This window comes from Phycodurus eques, chromosome 14, assembly GCF_024500275.1.
Source record: "Phycodurus eques isolate BA_2022a chromosome 14, UOR_Pequ_1.1, whole genome shotgun sequence".
NCBI classification, from domain to species: Eukaryota; Metazoa; Chordata; class Actinopteri; order Syngnathiformes; family Syngnathidae; genus Phycodurus; species Phycodurus eques.
In genome coordinates, this window is record NC_084538.1 from 7,855,709 (window position 1) to 7,874,010 (window position 18,302).

Here is an 18,302-nt window from a genome sequence, read left to right on the forward strand (position 1 = left end):
ATGCCTCTAAAAATAATTTTAAAAAAACACTCTCTTTGCCACTCACATTACTGTTCTCAGCAACAAAACAAGAGCCTTGCCATCAAGACCGCACACTAAAATTAGCACTCATCACATTTGATGATGTGCACACTCTATGGGGGTTGAGTTCTGGCAATGAAGGAGGCAGGCAGCTCAATGAGCCATAGGAATGCCAGTTTCATGGACTCAGTTGGGGTCTGCCATAGACTGAGGTAAAACTGTCAGGGAAAGCCGTCTCAACACTGAACTGTGACATCATACTATCTGCCGAAAAAGGCGACAACCATTATTTCCCGTTGCAGGAGGGACGAGGGTGTTGGGTTCGACGTTTTAAGCCTCCCAGAATTACACGTCCCTGCAGTTCTTTGACCTTTACATTCTCATACAATTTTAGTGGAATTAGAAGCTGAATTTTGAATCCAACCAAAATCTTCTTGAGATGTATGCCTCTAAAGTTGCATTTAAACTTTAAGTATGAAAATACTCAAGCCCTAACAAATACCAGCGTAAAGGAAGCCTCAAAACATTTGGGGTGTGCCTTTTGTTTTTTCTCTGGCTTTTTTTAACTGCAAAAGATGGACCGCCATAATTTCTTCATTCGTGAAACAAGAAAACGTGAGACGTGTGAAGAACATTTGCAAAAAAAAATCCCCTTTGGACTACGCTACCGTTTAACACTAATTAATATTAACATTAACATAACAGATTGGCCACCAACTGATTATTTCCTATGGGAAAATAGTTTCAAAATCCAAACAATCAGAGGACGACTTCACTTTCACGTTTCCTGAAAAATTGCTACTCTTACTTCCTTCATAATTACACTGTAAATTTGAACAGAACTAATTCAGTTCAGGCTGACGTGTTCAGAAAATGCAGCACATACTGTATATCCTCGGTGCACCTTTATCAGTTGCCAAAACACGCAGCTCAGCTCAAACGGTAACGCACAACAAATGCAAACTCAGGCCTCCTCCTGAAAAACATTGCATATAGATCATTTATTTCTATGCGAGTCAGCTACAGGGGAATTGTATGTAGTCTGTAAGACTTGTAACTAGAGTAGTTGTCATTTCACCTCAGACACGTGTAAAATAATAGTGCTTTTGAATTGTTACTACTAGGCTTTCCACAGTCAGGATTTTTGGGGCCGATCAGAGAGTTTTAAAAAAACATAACCGATCACAAGATGGAGCAATGTGTCTATTTAAATGACTTGTTCATTTACTGTATATACTTGTGTACTTAATTTCTCCAAAATTATATTTGCAATCAGTGATGTATCTTTGTTTATCTGTTCATGCCAGTGAGGCACAGTGACAGAACAAATAAATGCTCTTCTATTAGATGGCAGGAAGTACATAGAGTAAATAATGTATCCACTTTTTGTGACATTTTTGTTTGTTGGTGTGCCGTGAGATTTTTCAATTGTAAAATAGGTGCCTTGGCTCAATAAAGGTTGGAAATCACTGCTCTAGTCAGGTCATGTATTCTAATCTGTCAGGTCAAACCAACATTACAACATGACAGAAATAATGGGAGCTAACTTACTGTAATTAAATTATTTTATTGTAATTAATTTACTTGGACACCAAAACTTTAGAGCATGATTCGACAGAACGTCTGCATATTCGCTTACAACCGTTAGTGCTCGCACTAGCTTGTTAGGCTTCATAAAGGTTTTGTTGTCTGCTCGGGAGGCGTATCATTAAAAGTACGTGAACATACCTCAAGCCTTAAATGAACGTCCTCTCCCGAGCACTGGTCACCACCAACACACGTTTTCCCCATTTTGTTCTTATAATACACATGACGCGATCGAATGTTGTCGTCGTAGCCATGGTAACGAGTGTATCCGGTCACGTTTTAGTTGCCCAGTGTGAAAGCCCAGTGATCATAAAAGACGGGATGTGGTGGTATCGGAATACAAGATTTTATTGCAGTAGTCTGACATAGAGCAATCGTGAAAGACCAAATTTGTCTCGTAGTCTGATCCCGGGCATTATGTGTTGTCTGTCTCAGACGCGTTTGTCTGTCCCACACTGCCGTTTTTTTTTTTTTTTAAATAACTTTATTGGCGGTCAGATATTTATAGTACCACATCAAGGCTAAAAAGAAACTAGCTTTTGGATTCAAATAGACCGTACACGATGGCGACGCGGAGTAAATGTCTTTTGCGGAGCTGATCAATGATGTCATTGATCGGATCAGCAAATTATGAAATTAAAACCGATCAGCATAAAATGCTAATTATCGGCTGATACCGATCAGATCGGTGTAAAGTCTAGTTACTACTCCAAAATGATATCTACTAACTTTACCTGCCAGTTGAAATAGGAAGACAAACAAAAGTGAGGCTAAAGTTGAGAAGCTCTACACACATTTTCTTGTTTGAACCCACTTCTACTGTCAATGCTCTTGTTGATGTACACACAAAGCAAACGCAACTAGAAACAAACCTGCAGCCTCGGGCATTTCCACTTTGAAAAAGACCACAATGGCTATGTTAAATAAAGCACAGGATGCAAGCAGTAAGCCCCCCCCCGCCATGTGATGTGACAATGTGTGATAAGGAACAGGAAGAATAACAGGATGAAGACTCAGGATGCGCGGTGATGGGATTGGAAGAGCAAACTGTGGTTACATTTTCTGTAGGTTGAACTAAAGCAGCAAACATTGTTTTCTGACCTGTGGCACAAACACGGAGAGGGCCCGCTGTAAATGGAGACTTCCTTTCACTAGGCCAGGGGTTGGAAACCTACAGCCGTGGGCCATATGGACCCCGTAAGAGTATTTGGTCTAGCGTGGTGTGCAATTCTAAGGCCGAGCGACTAGATGCATCCCAGTTGTAACAAAGACTGGACATGGTTTGGGCCCCTTGGTCGAACAACAATGGCCGGAAGGGTCGAGCGGTCAAAGGGAGAAACGAGAAGGGGGGGAGGAAGGAAAAGCTCAGACTGTGAATGCAGGTGGCGAAGATAACAACTCTGCTTCCTGTCCGCACCCCAGCAACAACTGAAACCACCGTCCTCACAATGACAGTGCAAGGGGGAGCATCTTTTCACATTCGCCACCCCAGCCTACATTTTAAAAAGCCGTCGTCTATACTGTGCAACTCCGGACTTCTCGGTGGCTGTAATGAAGATTACAAAGTGGGAATCTGCCAGAGAAGTAATGTTTATGAGTTTTTCTTTGAATCCATACCCTTCGTTTGGATTTACACCTAACAAAGTTTTGGAGAAATTAGTTTGGTAGTTGTCGCAAAATCTGGTTGACACACAGAAATGTTTGTCTAGGTATCTGCAACTAATTCACCAGTTTTCCATTCAAGAGGCACTAGTGTTTAATAGATTGTACAAACCCCAATTCCAATTAAGTTGGGACAGTGTGTAAAATGTAAATAAAAACAGAATACAATGATTTGCAAATCCTTTTCAACCTATATTCAATTGAATACACAACAAAGTCAAGATATTTAATGTTCAAACTGATGAATCTTGTTTTTTTGCAAGTATTCAACTAATTTTGAATTTGATGCCTGCGTTTGGGAACCGAGGACACTGAAATTGTTGAAGCTTTTTAGGTGGAATTCTTTCCCATTCTTGCTTGATGTACAACTTCAGTTGCTTAACCATCCGGGGTCTCCGCATTTTGCGCATCATTTTTTTTTTGTCACAAGGCTGAGGCTTTTTTTTTTTTTTTTAAACAAATACTGAAGGTTTTTTTTTAACGAGTAAGAGTGCAGACGTAGAGGATCGGCGGCAACACTTATACTGGTATCCCTAGCTACAACCATACACATTCAACACTTGCATCAAAACAGGTGTTCAAAACATTCTGAGATTGTCCGATCACAACAAATTTTCTCTAGTGTCTAGTGACACTATACTGTATTCCATTGTAGCATAAATGTGGTATCACTGAGACAGCGGTTGGTAACATTTAATTGTAATGCTTCGACAAATAACGTGAGCAGCCTGCCAAAAAGTGCAGCACTGAGAATGTGAGCAAACATGACGGAATGAGGAACGAGTGCATTCCCTTCATCCCCTCTCATTACGAGGGAATGAGGTCACTCGATTACTACGCGAAAGCTTTGATGCCAGAAAACGGAGACAAAAAGCGAGCGATGCTGCTTGCACCTCTAACTTGTTTCGTTTTAAGTCTTGTGTTTTGTGACGGATACAAAGCAGCACGATATTGCAAGGGTAGACATTTGTTCCTGATTAGCGATGTCAACCGCCACCCAGTGACATATGTAAGGATGCTGACATTTTTGTGGCCCCAATCAGACAGAAGACAAACAGGGTACATCACAAGTGTCAGCTAGCTCTGTGTTTTTCCCTCCCACACCCCACATACGCATGGCCTGTTGAGGCCTGAAGCTCCTGTCTTTAAGTTCCAGTGTAACAGGTAGTTGTCCTGGGGCGTCAAAACACGCATTACAGCCTTTGTTCGTGTCCTTACACATTATGATACAGAGAACCAAATAATGTCGACATAATTCTACATTGACACACTACATAATAATATGAAATGCTATGTCTGAAAAACTAAGTATGGCGGTAACTGAGTGTGCCTTCTTGTGCCAGTGATGACGTATTCTTACGCAACTGTGCAAACGAGCTTATTCTGTTCCAGTCGTAGCTCTAAAACCTTGTTTGTCGGGGACTGTTGCTAACAGTGGACCCCTCTATTTATTACATTTTTACGGCCACCAAACTTAAGCCTTAGAGAAAAATATCCCCAAAATAAATGAACCTAAACACAGTGAAAAATAATTTCATCTGAGAGAAGACTGAGGGCACCAAGACAGAGACTAATACTAAAGTATAATACAGCAGCTTTCAGAACTAATCCGTAAACTAATGTTAGCATGTGTGTTGACTATGATATGCTCAGCCAATTAGTAGTGCGGTACGAAGACAGTAGTTGGAAAAAGCGTAAATTAGGGATGTCCCAGTCACATTTTTTTGCACCTGAGTCTGAGTCTGTGATTTTAAGTATCTGCCGATACCGTTCTATTCATTTATTTATTTATTCAACTACCAAAACGCAACGTAACCTGAAAGAACAACTAAAAAATTAATTAGTAACAAGTAAAATAATATGAAAAATTAGGGGGGGAATAATAATAATCAATAAATATTTAGCATTTAGCAAATAGAAATAATTTTGGAAATCCTAATTGATGTAAAACAGGAAAAAAAATGTCTGATTTCATGTCAGACAGTCAAGGGGAAAATGACAGTATATGTTGTTTGTGGTTAGCGCGCCTTGGCCTCTTAGGAGCAATGTGGTGCGATGCATGCATGGCGCTACACATTTGCAGTACGCTAAAAAACAATTGAAAAAGAACGTCATGTTAAAACAATTTAACTCGTTTTTAATAGATTAGGAAGAATATATGCCTGTGAGTGTTCTTATATTACCCGTCTGTATGTGTTACAACACACTAAAAATACCCCGAAAAGTTACATTGTTTAATATAAGGCAAAGCTATTACTAGCTACTTTGGCAAGACCTTTGTACCTTTGGATTATTTTGTCAGTTTGTGCCATTTAAAATGTCAGAAAATTAATAAAACCGATTATTTTCACCCGATTTTGAGCAACTGAAAATCATGTGATCGACCCAGATTTTAGATCACGTGAAAGGATCAGGACATCCCTAATGCTAATAAGCAAGTAGCGCAGTGTCTAGACTAAGAGATAACACACATTGGAACTAGGGTATAATATCCTAGAACAGGGTCACTAACATGGTCCCCGCGGGTACCAGGTAGCCCCAATGGACCAAATGAGTAGCCCATGGGGCTGTTCTAAAAATAGTTCAGTGTTTGGACATTCTAATTTCCTTCGAATGTTGTAGAAGTCATCATTGTCGCTTGTCCCTGCTCTTCTCTCTCTACACGAACGACTGCACCTCAACGCACCCGGCTGTCAAACTCCTGAAGTTTGCAGATGACACCATTGTCATCGGCCTCATCAAGGTCGGTGACGAGTCTGCATATCGACAGGAAGTGGAGCGGCTGGAGCTGTGGTGCGGCTGACAAAATCTGGATCTGAACACGCTCAAGACTGTAGAGATGATCGTGGACTTCAGGAGGCATCCTTCGCCACAGCTGCTCCTCACGCTGTCCAGCTGCCTTGTGTCAACCGTCGAGACCTTCAAGTTCCAGTCTCTCAGTACCTGAAGTGGGCGATCAGCACCAACTCCGTCCTCAAAAAGGCCCAGCAGAGGATGTACTTCTTGCGGCTTCTGAGAAAGCACGGCCTGCCACGGGAGCTGCTGAAGCAGTTCTACACAGCGGTCATCGAATCAGTCCTGTGTTCTTCCATCACAGTCTGGTTTGGTGCTGCTACAATAAAGGACAAACTCCGACTGCAACGGACAATCAAAACTGCTGAAAGTATTGTCGGTACCCCCCTACCAACCCTTGAGGACTTGCACACTGCCAGAACTAAGACAAGAGCGTGCAAAATCCTCTCGGACCCTCCACATCCCAGTCACTGGCTCTTCCGGCTCCTTCCCTCAGGTAGACGCTACCGATCAATGCAAACTAGAACTAGTAGACATTCCAACAGCTTCCTCGTGCACTTTGCACAATGGTCATTGCACCGGACTATTGCGAGATTAGCCATTCGAACTGCTCTAAGTGCTCGAGGACTGCATCTTTTTGCACAATTGTCAAAAAAAATAATTGTCCCGGCATTACCAGATAACTAGCAACCCTTTATTGCTCATTGACTGTTTTTCTCAATGTCTTTATGTCTCAAAAGTGTTCTCATTCAATTGACTGTCTGTTGTCGTACAGTTTTCTCGCTCAATGGAATTCATATTTTTACTCTGGTGGATCAGTTTTGTCTTGTAGAAGGGGTCAAAGAACAGTTATAAAGTAAAAAAAAAAGACACGATGAAAAAATAAAAAATTTTCATGCTGAAGCTTTCACCAAGTATTTGCACACAAGGGCTTTGCGAATCCGAGAAGGAGCCTGCACACAAGATACCAGACAGCGTGTTGTTCTCGAGCAACATTTAAGCCTGCGAGTGTGTCAAGAGCCACGCGCATCCCTAGCATCCCGGAGCACAGGCGGGCGAGCGCTTTGGCTGATGCGAAACGACAGGCCACGTTGCGGGCCTTTAACGTCACCACTGGTCCTCACATGGACATGGCGAAGGCACCTCGGGGCGAAATATCTCGCACACAAGTGGAGAAAAGGGGGTTGCAAAAATAAAACATATGGAAGAAAGAGGGCAAAATGAAATGCAGAAGAAGAGATGAAGAGACAGAGGAAGGAAGAGGGGATGCAAGCCATTATGGTTAACGTATAAATTTTAAAACAAAGACAAAACCAGGAAAATTTGTCATCTTCTTGGGACTGTGATTGTCTGAATTGGAAAACATGATGACAAGGACGGAACATGCCATGTGTGGAGTGGTACAGTGCCCACCAACAGGTTCTAGAAAGTAAAGGCATGGGAGGCACGTCAACATGACAGAGTAAATACAATCTAGAAGAAGGTGATGGGGGAGAAAGACGGATAAGAGGTGACAGCAAGACAAAGAGACAAGTCCATCTCCAGAAAGACTTTAGCACCTTAAGGTGTCGACAGCATCTGGCACCTTGACAGCTTGCACTAGCAAAACCTGTCTAGCCTTTAGCGAGGCGCCATCACTGGCTGCATGTACCTCTCTCTTGACAACAGTTTTTTTTGTGTCGCTACAGTGGAATCTCGATGCAAAATTGTTTCAAAATGTGCCTTAAATGTCATCAAAATATGAAATTAGCACATCAAATGTGCTGGCAGCTCACAACGCAAAACCTCATTTCTGCTAGCACCAAAGGATTAACCTGCGTTTTGTCTTTAATTTGGCTTTTTACAACATTTTGTCTGAGGCAAATAGACACCGTATGAAGTAAACAGGCTCATGTAAGGCAGGACCCCTTTTGTTACAGACTCTTTCAGTGTCATGAAAAAGTAAACATTTAAATTGTATATGACAGAATCATTTAACTATAGCTTTTCCTAACATGCATCTCCAAGGAAATATTTACAGTAGACAGTCTGGAACAGATGTAATCAAAGGCAGTCTGAACTAGACCTGCCAAAAGTTTTGTTTTTCCAGCGCCTTTCAACTGCCCTCCCCCATGAAGCAGGGTGAACATTAGGGTTTAGCATGGGACAGCGAACCCTCGTTTTGGGACATTTTTGGTGCGTTTTGTGCATAAAGAGAACAACTTTTTTTCTTTCTCCAAATTCTCCCTTGTCAGCAAAAATTTACTTTAGTAGTGTACTGAACAATAACTTAATTCAAGTTAAAAAACTCTTTAATGGTTAACGACCTGTTATTCTTCAATTGTACACAGATGGCAATACAGTAGTATAAAATATGAACAACAACTCAACTTTATTTATCGAGCACTCACAAGTTAAAACATACAAACGTGTTAAAAAAAATAAGTGACTACATCAACCACGGGAAAGGGTTGCAAACGTTCCCAAATAAATGCCCCACTGTTTTGCCGAGTAGTATTGCATCCCTAGTGTCCGAGTACTTTTGTCCAGCTCTACAGAAATCTTCCAGTGTCATAAAAAATAAACCCACCACTTTTATCCGACAGAATATCTTTATATGTAGCTTGTCCTAACATGCACCTCCAAGGAAATATTTACACCAAACAGTCTGGAGCAGATATAATCAAGGGCAGTCCATACTAAAGTTTGTCTTTTCTGGTGTTTTCCAGCAGTCTGGATGCCATGTGGCACCACGCTGCCACTCACAGGTCAGCCTTGGTACTATACCAGATCTCTGGTTTGTGGGAGGAGACTCGCAATTGTCGGAGGAGATATGGATGTGTGCTGTGTTGGTCATCGCGTATACAACCCACGAAAAGAGCAGTAAGCACACACTAATAACCCTAATGCTATTTTTTCCCCCTTAACACGTGTGGTGTCTAAGAATCTGCACGTGTGTACCCCGCTTTTGGAGACGTGAACTGGTGATGGTTCAACTGAGTTGCGCAGTGACGTGCCGGGCTCTGGTAGATAGACATCACTTGTGTGCAGGGACCCACTGCAGTGTGTGTCTGTCCTAGTAATACACAAAAAAGCCCATTGTGTCTCTGTCATTGGTAGAGGGGAGGAAGGCTGGGACTAGGGGGTGGCGTGTGGAGCTGAGCATGGGGTCAATAACCTTCCCCATAGCTAACAAGATGACCTCATTCACATCACATGGGAGGAATTCTTCCTCCCTCAACAACCACAACCACCACCACCCCACTGTTCTTTATAATACTGACTATCTTCCTTCGCCTGACACGCCCTTCCTCCTTTCAGTGAGAACAACCCATCAACTGAGTAACTTGGGCTAACTAACCCTTTCATAAAGAGTAGCAGAAATTGGCTTTTCTTTCGATGTCACAAACGGTGCTAAATATGCTCTTTGTTTTTCCAATTAATGCCTCATCGTACAAAACCTTCCTTTGTTTTTTCTGGCACTATAACACCCCACCACCCCCAACTACTGCGTTGATAAGGACGGGCAGACCTCATGACGACAAACAGCGAGACGCAACAGCAGTTCAGAGATAAAACTGCCATCTTTGCAGTTTTTAACCGATAACGGATGGAAAATGCTTTCGGTTTTTTGGTAGCCTGAAAACACAGAATTTGAAAACGACAGTGTGATGTGTATGTGTGTTAAGCATTCTGTTTGGTCATGTGCGAATCCGTCAGGTAAACCATGGTACAAATGGGAAAACTTTTATAGTATTTCTCCTGCAAAATGTACATTAATGGCACCACTACTTCGACAAAGCATTTAAACGATATCTTCCAGGAAGCAACTGGTGTCCATGTCAACAGTGAATATTTTGTCATCTTCCGTTCAAACTACTCAACAACGCAAATGGAGAAAAAAAATCTTATTATTTAGGTGTAAATCTACCTTTGCGTAACCCTTGCGTGGTCAGTTTTGGAACGTGTCGTACACGAATTTTAATGCTATGAGCATGTTGTTTAGCACGGGGCGCAATAAGAACTGGTGTAAAAGATAACATGCCTGTGCTTTGCTGCCATCGCTGAGGCAGAGAAGACCCTGTGTTGCTGCCACTGAAACATTGCTGACTAAGTACTGTACGGGCGGGACAGTGGATTAATTACCTAAGTGAACAAAGTGTGTGCAATGGGAGAAAATCTGCACACGCTTCCCTCTGGCGACCACTGTAAGCGGTGTGTGGTGGTGCAGGTGTTACACTGCCACAAATCTAGAAATAAATGCTGGACTATTTAACAAGCATCTTAATCAAAGCCTTGCAGATGAATTACATGGGCCAAAGCATTGGGAATCCTGACCATTACACCTACAGTGCATGAACTTTTTGAGCATGTCTAATAGAATGTTTGTCCAGTGACCCAGGAACATTTTAGAAGCTCTTGCATTCAAAACCATACCTTTTATGACCATGCTTATTTTTATAAGCACAGCATTATCCAAAATGAACATGGGTATCTAGTCCAATCCCAAGAGATACTACTACAGCACTACAGTGAAGAAGAAAAAAGTAACAACTCCACCTTCATGCTGACTGGCTCATTGGCCTGGACTGAACCAAACAATGCTGTCAATTCCTGGCTTTCTAAGAACTGCGGGTAGTCAGTCAGTCGTCCTCGACGCTGAAGAGCCATTTCCAAGGTGGCAGTTATGCTCGAAAGACTTTCACACACTATATCAATTTCATTCAGAACAACACTAGGGAAATCTAAACAGACGATGCCGAGAAGCAGTCATTGCTGAAACAAAGGCTGTTAAAGTGAGACTGCCTGTGGTAAAGTTAAATAAATAAATAAATATTTTTTAAATTCCAATTGCGACAACACAGTTTGAGTTGGAGATGCAAGACTATTGTTTGGAAACGACTAAAAAACAATTGCAATGGGAGTCTGAGGGTTTTGGGTTAATCCAAGCATGGAATGTTATTAGTAAATCCAAATACAGTCAAAGAAACCTGGGCAGGCTTTGATTAAAGCAAAAACATATAGTATTGACTGAGTTTATGATCTTGATTGATGGCAAAATTGGACTGACAGCGGTACCAATTGCATCGAAAGTAAAGCAACGGATAGCCCCGAGCAGAAAAACATGAGATGTGACGCAGTCTCACAGATTTGAGACAACCAGCTGACAGCAAGGTTAGTGTGCAGCGCTTCATATTCGGATGACAACGAGCTTCAGAGGAATCAAACTGATGCACGTTCAGTGGCCCCCCGTGGAAGAAGGTGACTTCAGCCCTGCATGCTCTCACCAGGCCTCAAAGAAACAACACGAGCGGCAGAGGACAGGTAAATTATTCATCTTTGATTTATCGGCCAGCTGAAAGCAAGTGAGACACAACAGCAAAGGCTTCCAAACCACAGAGAGGCCAAAGTAATATAGGGTCAGGACCGGGATGAAGTGAGATTCACATCGAAAGTATCTGCCAATGTAAAAATGTAAAACCATTAGTGGACTTTTAAGTAGCTAGGAGTTGACATGCTGTGAAACACCACACATATATTTCAGCGTACATTAAAAATCCAAAGAGAAACCTGTCACGGAAGAGAGCGCAGCTGTGCAAAACAAACAAATATGCACGAGGTTAAGCAGAAATTCCTTAGCTGGTTGCCAAAACTCGTTTCCTAGTCCTCCACCGAAAGGACACGGAGAAAATTAATGCAGCCAGTGTGGGCGGGTAACAACGAGACAAGAGTGAGCATTCAGTTATTTTTTCCCCCATGCCTCGTTTCTGGGATAAAAGGGGAGGAGGCAGGAAGCAGGGCCAAATAGTGTGATTCATGTTTTACTGAATTGTTACACACTAGTCTCTTTGTGACTTAAAAAGAAACAATGTTAGATGAAGATTTTAGGGGAGTGACTATAAAGAAATGAATGTGGGAAGGTGGTCCCAGTAGTTCCAAGAATAAACAACTTGAACACCAGATAGCATAGACAAACAAACCGGTGGAGGAGGGGTCGCTTCATTATGAAATCTTAATGACTCAAAAAGAAAATCCTAGCGACGACACCGCCTCGGTGCGAGAGGGCGGGCGGAGAACAGGAGTCGCTTGTCACACAGCTGGCTGTCTCCAGCCCATCTTGAAAGAGGGAAAACAAACCACAACTTCTCCTGAGTCTCACATTGTGTAATTTCCTGTAGGTGTTTTTGCAATGAGACGCAAAAAAAAACGGAACAATATTTTTTTTATTATTTTTTTTTTATGTTGACATAACGTGAGCCAGGGGCAGAAGGTGGATCTGGGGATTGTGGTTAAGGCGTAAATACAAGTTGTACTCTTGTAGCAATATTAGACAGACGGATGATCACAACATTTACTTCAAATTCCTGTGCAGAGAGTTAGCCTGATAGTTGTTACGCTTAAAGCAGGACAAAGTTAGATGACGGCGACGCTAGATAGTAAGCCAGGCAGTCTGAATGACGCTCAGAGACAGGAGGCGGCCGAGCAGAGGCGGCGGTGATAAGGAGGCCCCGGCACTCGTGGGATTGAAGCCCGAGATAAGAGCCCGGAGCTGATGTCGGATGACTTTATCACATAGCACCCGCTGGGAGGGGCCATTGCTGATGCCGGGGCTGAGGGTGCAACTGGGGCCAGGGTTTAGGGTCAGTGATGACGGGCCGGAGCTCAACCGGGCCATGTGGTGAAGCTCAGACCCCGAAGGCGAGGGCAAAATGCAGTCCTGTCTTTACCAGTACCAACTATATTTTAATTACACTAAATCGTAGCAAATGTGTCATATTGATTTTCTGTTTCAGAAAACAGAACGCCTGCTCTTGTTTTGTGCATGGTTTCCAAATAGGCAAAGAAACAACAGGCCCTGCTTAGTACTCAACAGCATACTGTTATCCAACTGAACTTGGAATGGTTTAGAAATCCTATAATGCGGAAAATTGACCTGAAATTCCAAGGGCAATGGAGTCCTAAAGCAGAAAGAGAGACCGGAATCTGGGATGACAATTGCTGTCTTTCTTTCTAGTCAATATATTCTTTTTATTGGGTTTACTTTGGTTTTATGTATACACGCTTCCACAAGGGAAACAGTGAAAAGTAAAAAAGGAAAACAGAAACCATGATAGAAGAATTTAAAAAGGAAGTCAAAGCAAAGGTTTGCTACATGTTTTTTTTTACTATTAACAATCATACTTGTGTGCTAGAATGTTACCTAATTTATTAACTTTACGGTGGATTAAAGTCTGCAGCTTTTTAAAATCCAACTTACGAACTACTTCGGGTTAGGAAGGCCACAGGCCACTAAGGTTTTCTTCTGCACCACACTTTGAGAAATACTGGTAACAAGGCAACACAAGCAGCCAGAACGAGAGCAGCACAAAGCCTCCATATTCGACTTCCTCAATGGCAGCTCCGGCTCAGCAAACCGGCGCACAGAATGGCTCTCGTTAATTAAATCCCATCTTATAAAGTGGTGCTTGGGGAAAGGATGCGGGGGAGGGGGAAAGGGGGCTTGATGGCGGATAAAACAGGTTTCAACTTTGCGATGACGGCAAGGCAAAACACCCCCGATTGACTCATTTTGTCAGCGTCTACCGATGCACTAAGCAGTGCGGTGCTCTATCATAATAGATACTGCATTGATTGTGTGTCAGAGGTCAGAGCGGGTCTCGTCCTGTGCCGAATACACACAGTTAACCTAGAAAATGTGCTCACTCAATCGAGATGTAGAAAACAACAACTAGGTTGGAGCCAGATGATGGGACTAAGGGACAAGTTTATAACACTAAAGTATTGGATTAAGTAGAACATTGCCCGTTTGTCCAAGTCTCTAAACAAACATTCCCGAAGGAACAGTCTCCATCAAAAGGCTTCGTGGTGGACAGGGGACCCTTTGTCCTCTAATTGCTGACAGCTCCCCTAGGGAAAGTCAGAAAAAAAACAAGCAGACACAAAAGTGAAAATGCAAAGGCGAACATTGCGCTGCAGCGGCCTGTTGTGCGAGTTGACAATGGCCTGTACAATCTATTAAACAAACAAATCTAAAAAAAAAAAGCCCCTGGGGTGTGGTTTGCTTGATTAAACAAATCAATATCAATGTGAGTCTTCTCCCTTATGTTTTGCTAACTTACAGCATCCTGCTCTTCCCAACATTTCTGCCTGTTATATGGGCTGTCTTCTCCTGCCAAGTGAAAATATAGTGAATTGAAGCTGCTTCTCGGCTGGCAGGTTGTAATGATAAATAAAAAAAACTTCCATAGAAGGTGTCACCTTGGGGAGATGAACAACTGAAACGCAGGGAGAAGGGGGCCCTTTCAAAGGGGGAGCACGGGGCTGTCAATCTGCCACAATGACCTTGAGGCATCACATACATGTCAGCAACAAAATGGGTGCGCATGGACGAGCGTCCACTAGAGCGGGATAGGAGGGACACCAAAGCGGGGTCTGCTTTCCTCCCCTCGTCATAGTAGCAGCTGTGGAGGCATGCACTAAAAAAATTGGCCTGGCGAGGCAGGGGAATTCACACAGCTGTCAGCCTAGCATACATTCAGACTGACACTTTCAGAAAAAATATCCATAGGATTTAGCTGTAAGTGGTGAACTGGTTGGTGCTCTAATATTTAAAAAAATACCTTATCGTTTCACCATGGGCGGGGTCCCCCTTACATCATAGCCGTGGCTTGTGATCGAATCCCTGCAAGTCACACCAGGCCGGCAAGCCCCCGACCCGACGACGGGGGCAAGAAAAGCAAACAACCCCTAACGGGATCAAGACGCTCCGGCCTCCTCAGCAGTGGGGTGACTTTCATAGCGTGCACACGCAATTTCTGGCGCTGGGGTAATATTTGGCCCGGTGCTGTGGAAACCCCTCCTAAACTTCAGCACAGATCAAGGGGGGTGAAAGTAAGGCTTGAGAGTCACAAATGTGGCATCATTTATTTCTTGAACATGGTTGAGGAAAACTTTTTGTGCATTTTGTTCCTCTAACAATATAATCGGGTTGTAAAACTCAGATCAAACTTGTATACTTTGCTGCTCAACTACCAGCAGACACCAATACTTCAAAGTTGTTCAAGAGGACAGGGTCAAGACCAAAGAAGAACTCTTTGCAACAACTACCTGACGGATTTGGGAGGTTTTAGATTCTTAGTAGGAGGCTGAGTCCGGGAAATTATGAGCCACATCTGGACAGTCATCTGTTTCTCAAGAAATAGAACATGGGAGGTCTGCACCCCTCCTTGTGCTAACTGCCTGAGAGTGATCCAGATTGTTCATGGTACTTTTTTTGGGGGGGGGGTCAGATAACAGTATAATATTTGGGCCATAGTGGGAACAACTGGGGACACTAGGCCAACTTCATACAACAACACCATGTACAGACAACGTTCTGTTGTTTTAGTCTCCAACAATAATAATAATAATTGGAATATATATGTATATAATTGGAACATATATGTATATAAACACTTCCAAGTATCACTATACTAATAAAATGGTCAAAGTATAGCCAGTATTTCTTGATTTGAGTAAAAGTAGGTTTGTTTTTTGCCAAAATCCAAAAGTGTGCATCTGGAAGCCAGTATCTTTAGTCATTCTTTAGGCTCATACTGTAACTCGTTGGCAAACTGAATCAAATCCGTAGACAACTTATCAAGAGTTATGTGCGAGTTTCGGCTCATCGCCAAAATTTTACCGATTCGACGCTTGATTCTCTCTCAATGGTAACTTTCTAAGTAAAGTTGGTAACAAACCACACAAGATCATCCATCTATTCTCCATAACACTTATCCTGTTCTGGATCATTGGGAGCTCGAACCTATCCTGGCTGACTTCGGGACTGGACTGATCAGCAGTCAATCGCAGGGCACATAGAGAAAGACAACAATTCATGCTGCCTAAATGGGAGTCAGGCAAGTGCACCACGACTCCATCAATGACTCAAAAAAATTATAATAATAATCATACTTACAGGTAACAAAAACTCAAAACAACTAAGCTTATACCTTTGTCTCTGAACATTTTAGGACTGCAGTGATAACTTGTACTTCCTAATGCATACTATTTAATTTTGTTTGTGCATGAGACCGTAGAAAGGTTTTTAATTTCGAGGGTCCTGGCCAAAAACATTCAGGTAAAGTCAAAGCTTTCTATGCTGTCGTACTTTGAAGGAAGGCAGTATTAACCTTGTTACATTGCACAACACATGCATTCAAGCATTACCCCCCCAGAAGGTCCACTTCTATAACTTTTGATTATCATCCGTCTTTCAGGGAGACGAGAAATCTGTGCAGACCGGTTTAGCAGCAACATACTCTGGCACCTGCGCAATCCGAAACTACGAAAATATGGTGTGTGGTTTCTGTGCTCGGTGGCGTACACAATAAAAGGAAGAAAACACTAAGACGATTTTGTGTATTTATATCGTGCGAGAACGTGAAGCAGTTCTAATTCCAAGTGTCAAAGTCCAGCGTTGTGCTTCACTCACGAGGCGGCTGTGGCGCTCTCTAGTGTCCCCAGCTCGGTTACATAAAACCCGCGCCGCCCTGCCTCTCACACCAGTTTAGGTTGTTGATACTACCGACATTGAGGGGGCAATGATCCCAAAAAAAAAAAAAAAAACAGAAAATAGCACAACAACTAGCCAAGATAGCAGCCAGGCATGTTTTAGTACGACACACACCAAAAAAGCGACGTAAGGGCGGTAATTTTTATTTCGACAACCAGCGTAACTAAATGGAAGAAATAAAAACAGAAGTGAAAGCCTTGCTTGGTTTCATTTGAAATCGTAGTTAGAGGACGAATGAGGGTAGAGAGACAAAGGAGAAGTTATGGAGGCTTGGACTGGCCATTGTTTGGCCAAGACGCACACAACATTCCTCCGCGGCTGGAGCTCGCCCGCTGGGCAACAACTCTACCGACCTTCCGAACAACTCCGAAGAACAAGTAGAACACTTGGGGCCCAATGTGGCTCGCATTGCCTGTTGTGACGAGTTTAATTTAAAAAATATAATGAAATAAAAAAAAATGTTTTTAAAAAAGTAGCTAAGTTTAGGTAGAGTGGTCGAGTGTCGTGGTTAGCTTGAAAATGTGGCTAGTCCCCCGAAAGCTAAAACTAGTGGAACATGTGCAAGCAGGGCCCCGGCTCAATCAGTACCACCATCTTCTTAAGCGGCCCAAACTTCACGTTAAACTAACTCTGGAGGGCTTGTTGAGTCACATCACGCGGAGGGTGGCGTGTTGTTTAAAAGTCTTTCAACCCGAGTGCGAGAAAGTTTTGGTCTTGTCACAAAGTCAACAGTACTCATCTCAGCCTCTTGGATAAACACCACACACTGGCGATATTTCTTGAGAACGTGTTGCAATTCTGGTATTAAAAAAAATAAATAAACGGGGGGACGTATGGTTAATACGAGGTGAGTGTACGCTGCGTGGTCACCCGGCCGAAGAGGTGCGGACGCCGGACGTCGCCTGCCTGCCTCCCCGGTAGCACAACCACCACGCCGCTTACCTTCATCGAGAAGCCGCTCGAGGTGCGTGAAGATGCCGCAGAGATTGGGCAGACTGGTCATGAGCTTCTTCTCGTTCAACAATTGCATCAAATAGTCGGGACTCGGCCTCGGTCGCTCCTTCACTTCGACCTCTCCGACCATCATCTTTGCGGCGGGGAGAGCGGAACACGAAGCACCGCCGAACACAGAATCCTTCTTTTCGGGGGCGAGTAAGGGGGTGAAACGAAGAAAAGACAGAAAGGGAAAAAGAAAAAAAAGAAAAAAAAACTTGCGGCTCCCTTGCCTTCGCTTCCCTTCTCTCCTCGTGAGCACAATACTCTGGAATAGCCCCCCGGTTCCCGAATTGTTGAAGGTTCGGTGTGTTCGTCTCGTTTGAGCGGCGGAAGAGGCAAAAAAAAAAATCAAAACAAAACCCAAAGCGTTATTTCCTTTGGCTCGTGGAGACTGCGTGCGCTCGCTCGCTCGCTCGGGGACGTTCGATTCCTCCACTGTCGGCGCGAGGGACTGTTCCGCCGGAACGGGTCCGTCCTTCCTCGCCGACGATTGGTCAGTGTACTTTCATTGGGCTAATGGGACAGCCAATGAGGATCCGCAGCTGGGCCCATAGAGGCGGGACTTGCTCGTGGTGAGGAATGATTGATAGGAACGAGGGCCAATCGCGCGTGCTGCGCAGGAATGCACAGCATACCCCTGAAGTGTCAACAAAAAAATATAAAGGAGGGGCCAAAATTTGGTACTGTTTACCCTTTAAAAACGTTTTTA

At 43.2% G+C, this 18,302-nt stretch overlaps 1 protein-coding gene across 5 annotated transcripts in view; it reads right to left on the bottom strand.

Annotated features, from left to right (window-relative positions):
• The window catches only part of qkia (QKI, KH domain containing, RNA binding a), an 88,567-nt gene extending 70,542 nt beyond the window's left edge, over window positions 1-18,025 (bottom strand). For all 5 annotated transcript variants that reach the window (XM_061697292.1, XM_061697291.1, XM_061697289.1 and 2 more), the window contains exon 1: window positions 17,540-18,025. In XM_061697292.1, the coding sequence (XP_061553276.1) occupies window positions 17,540-17,684 (145 nt within the window). In that variant the 5' untranslated portion in view covers window positions 17,685-18,025. The remainder of the gene's footprint in view (window positions 1-17,539) is intronic.
• Window positions 18,026-18,302: the final 277 nt, after the last annotated feature.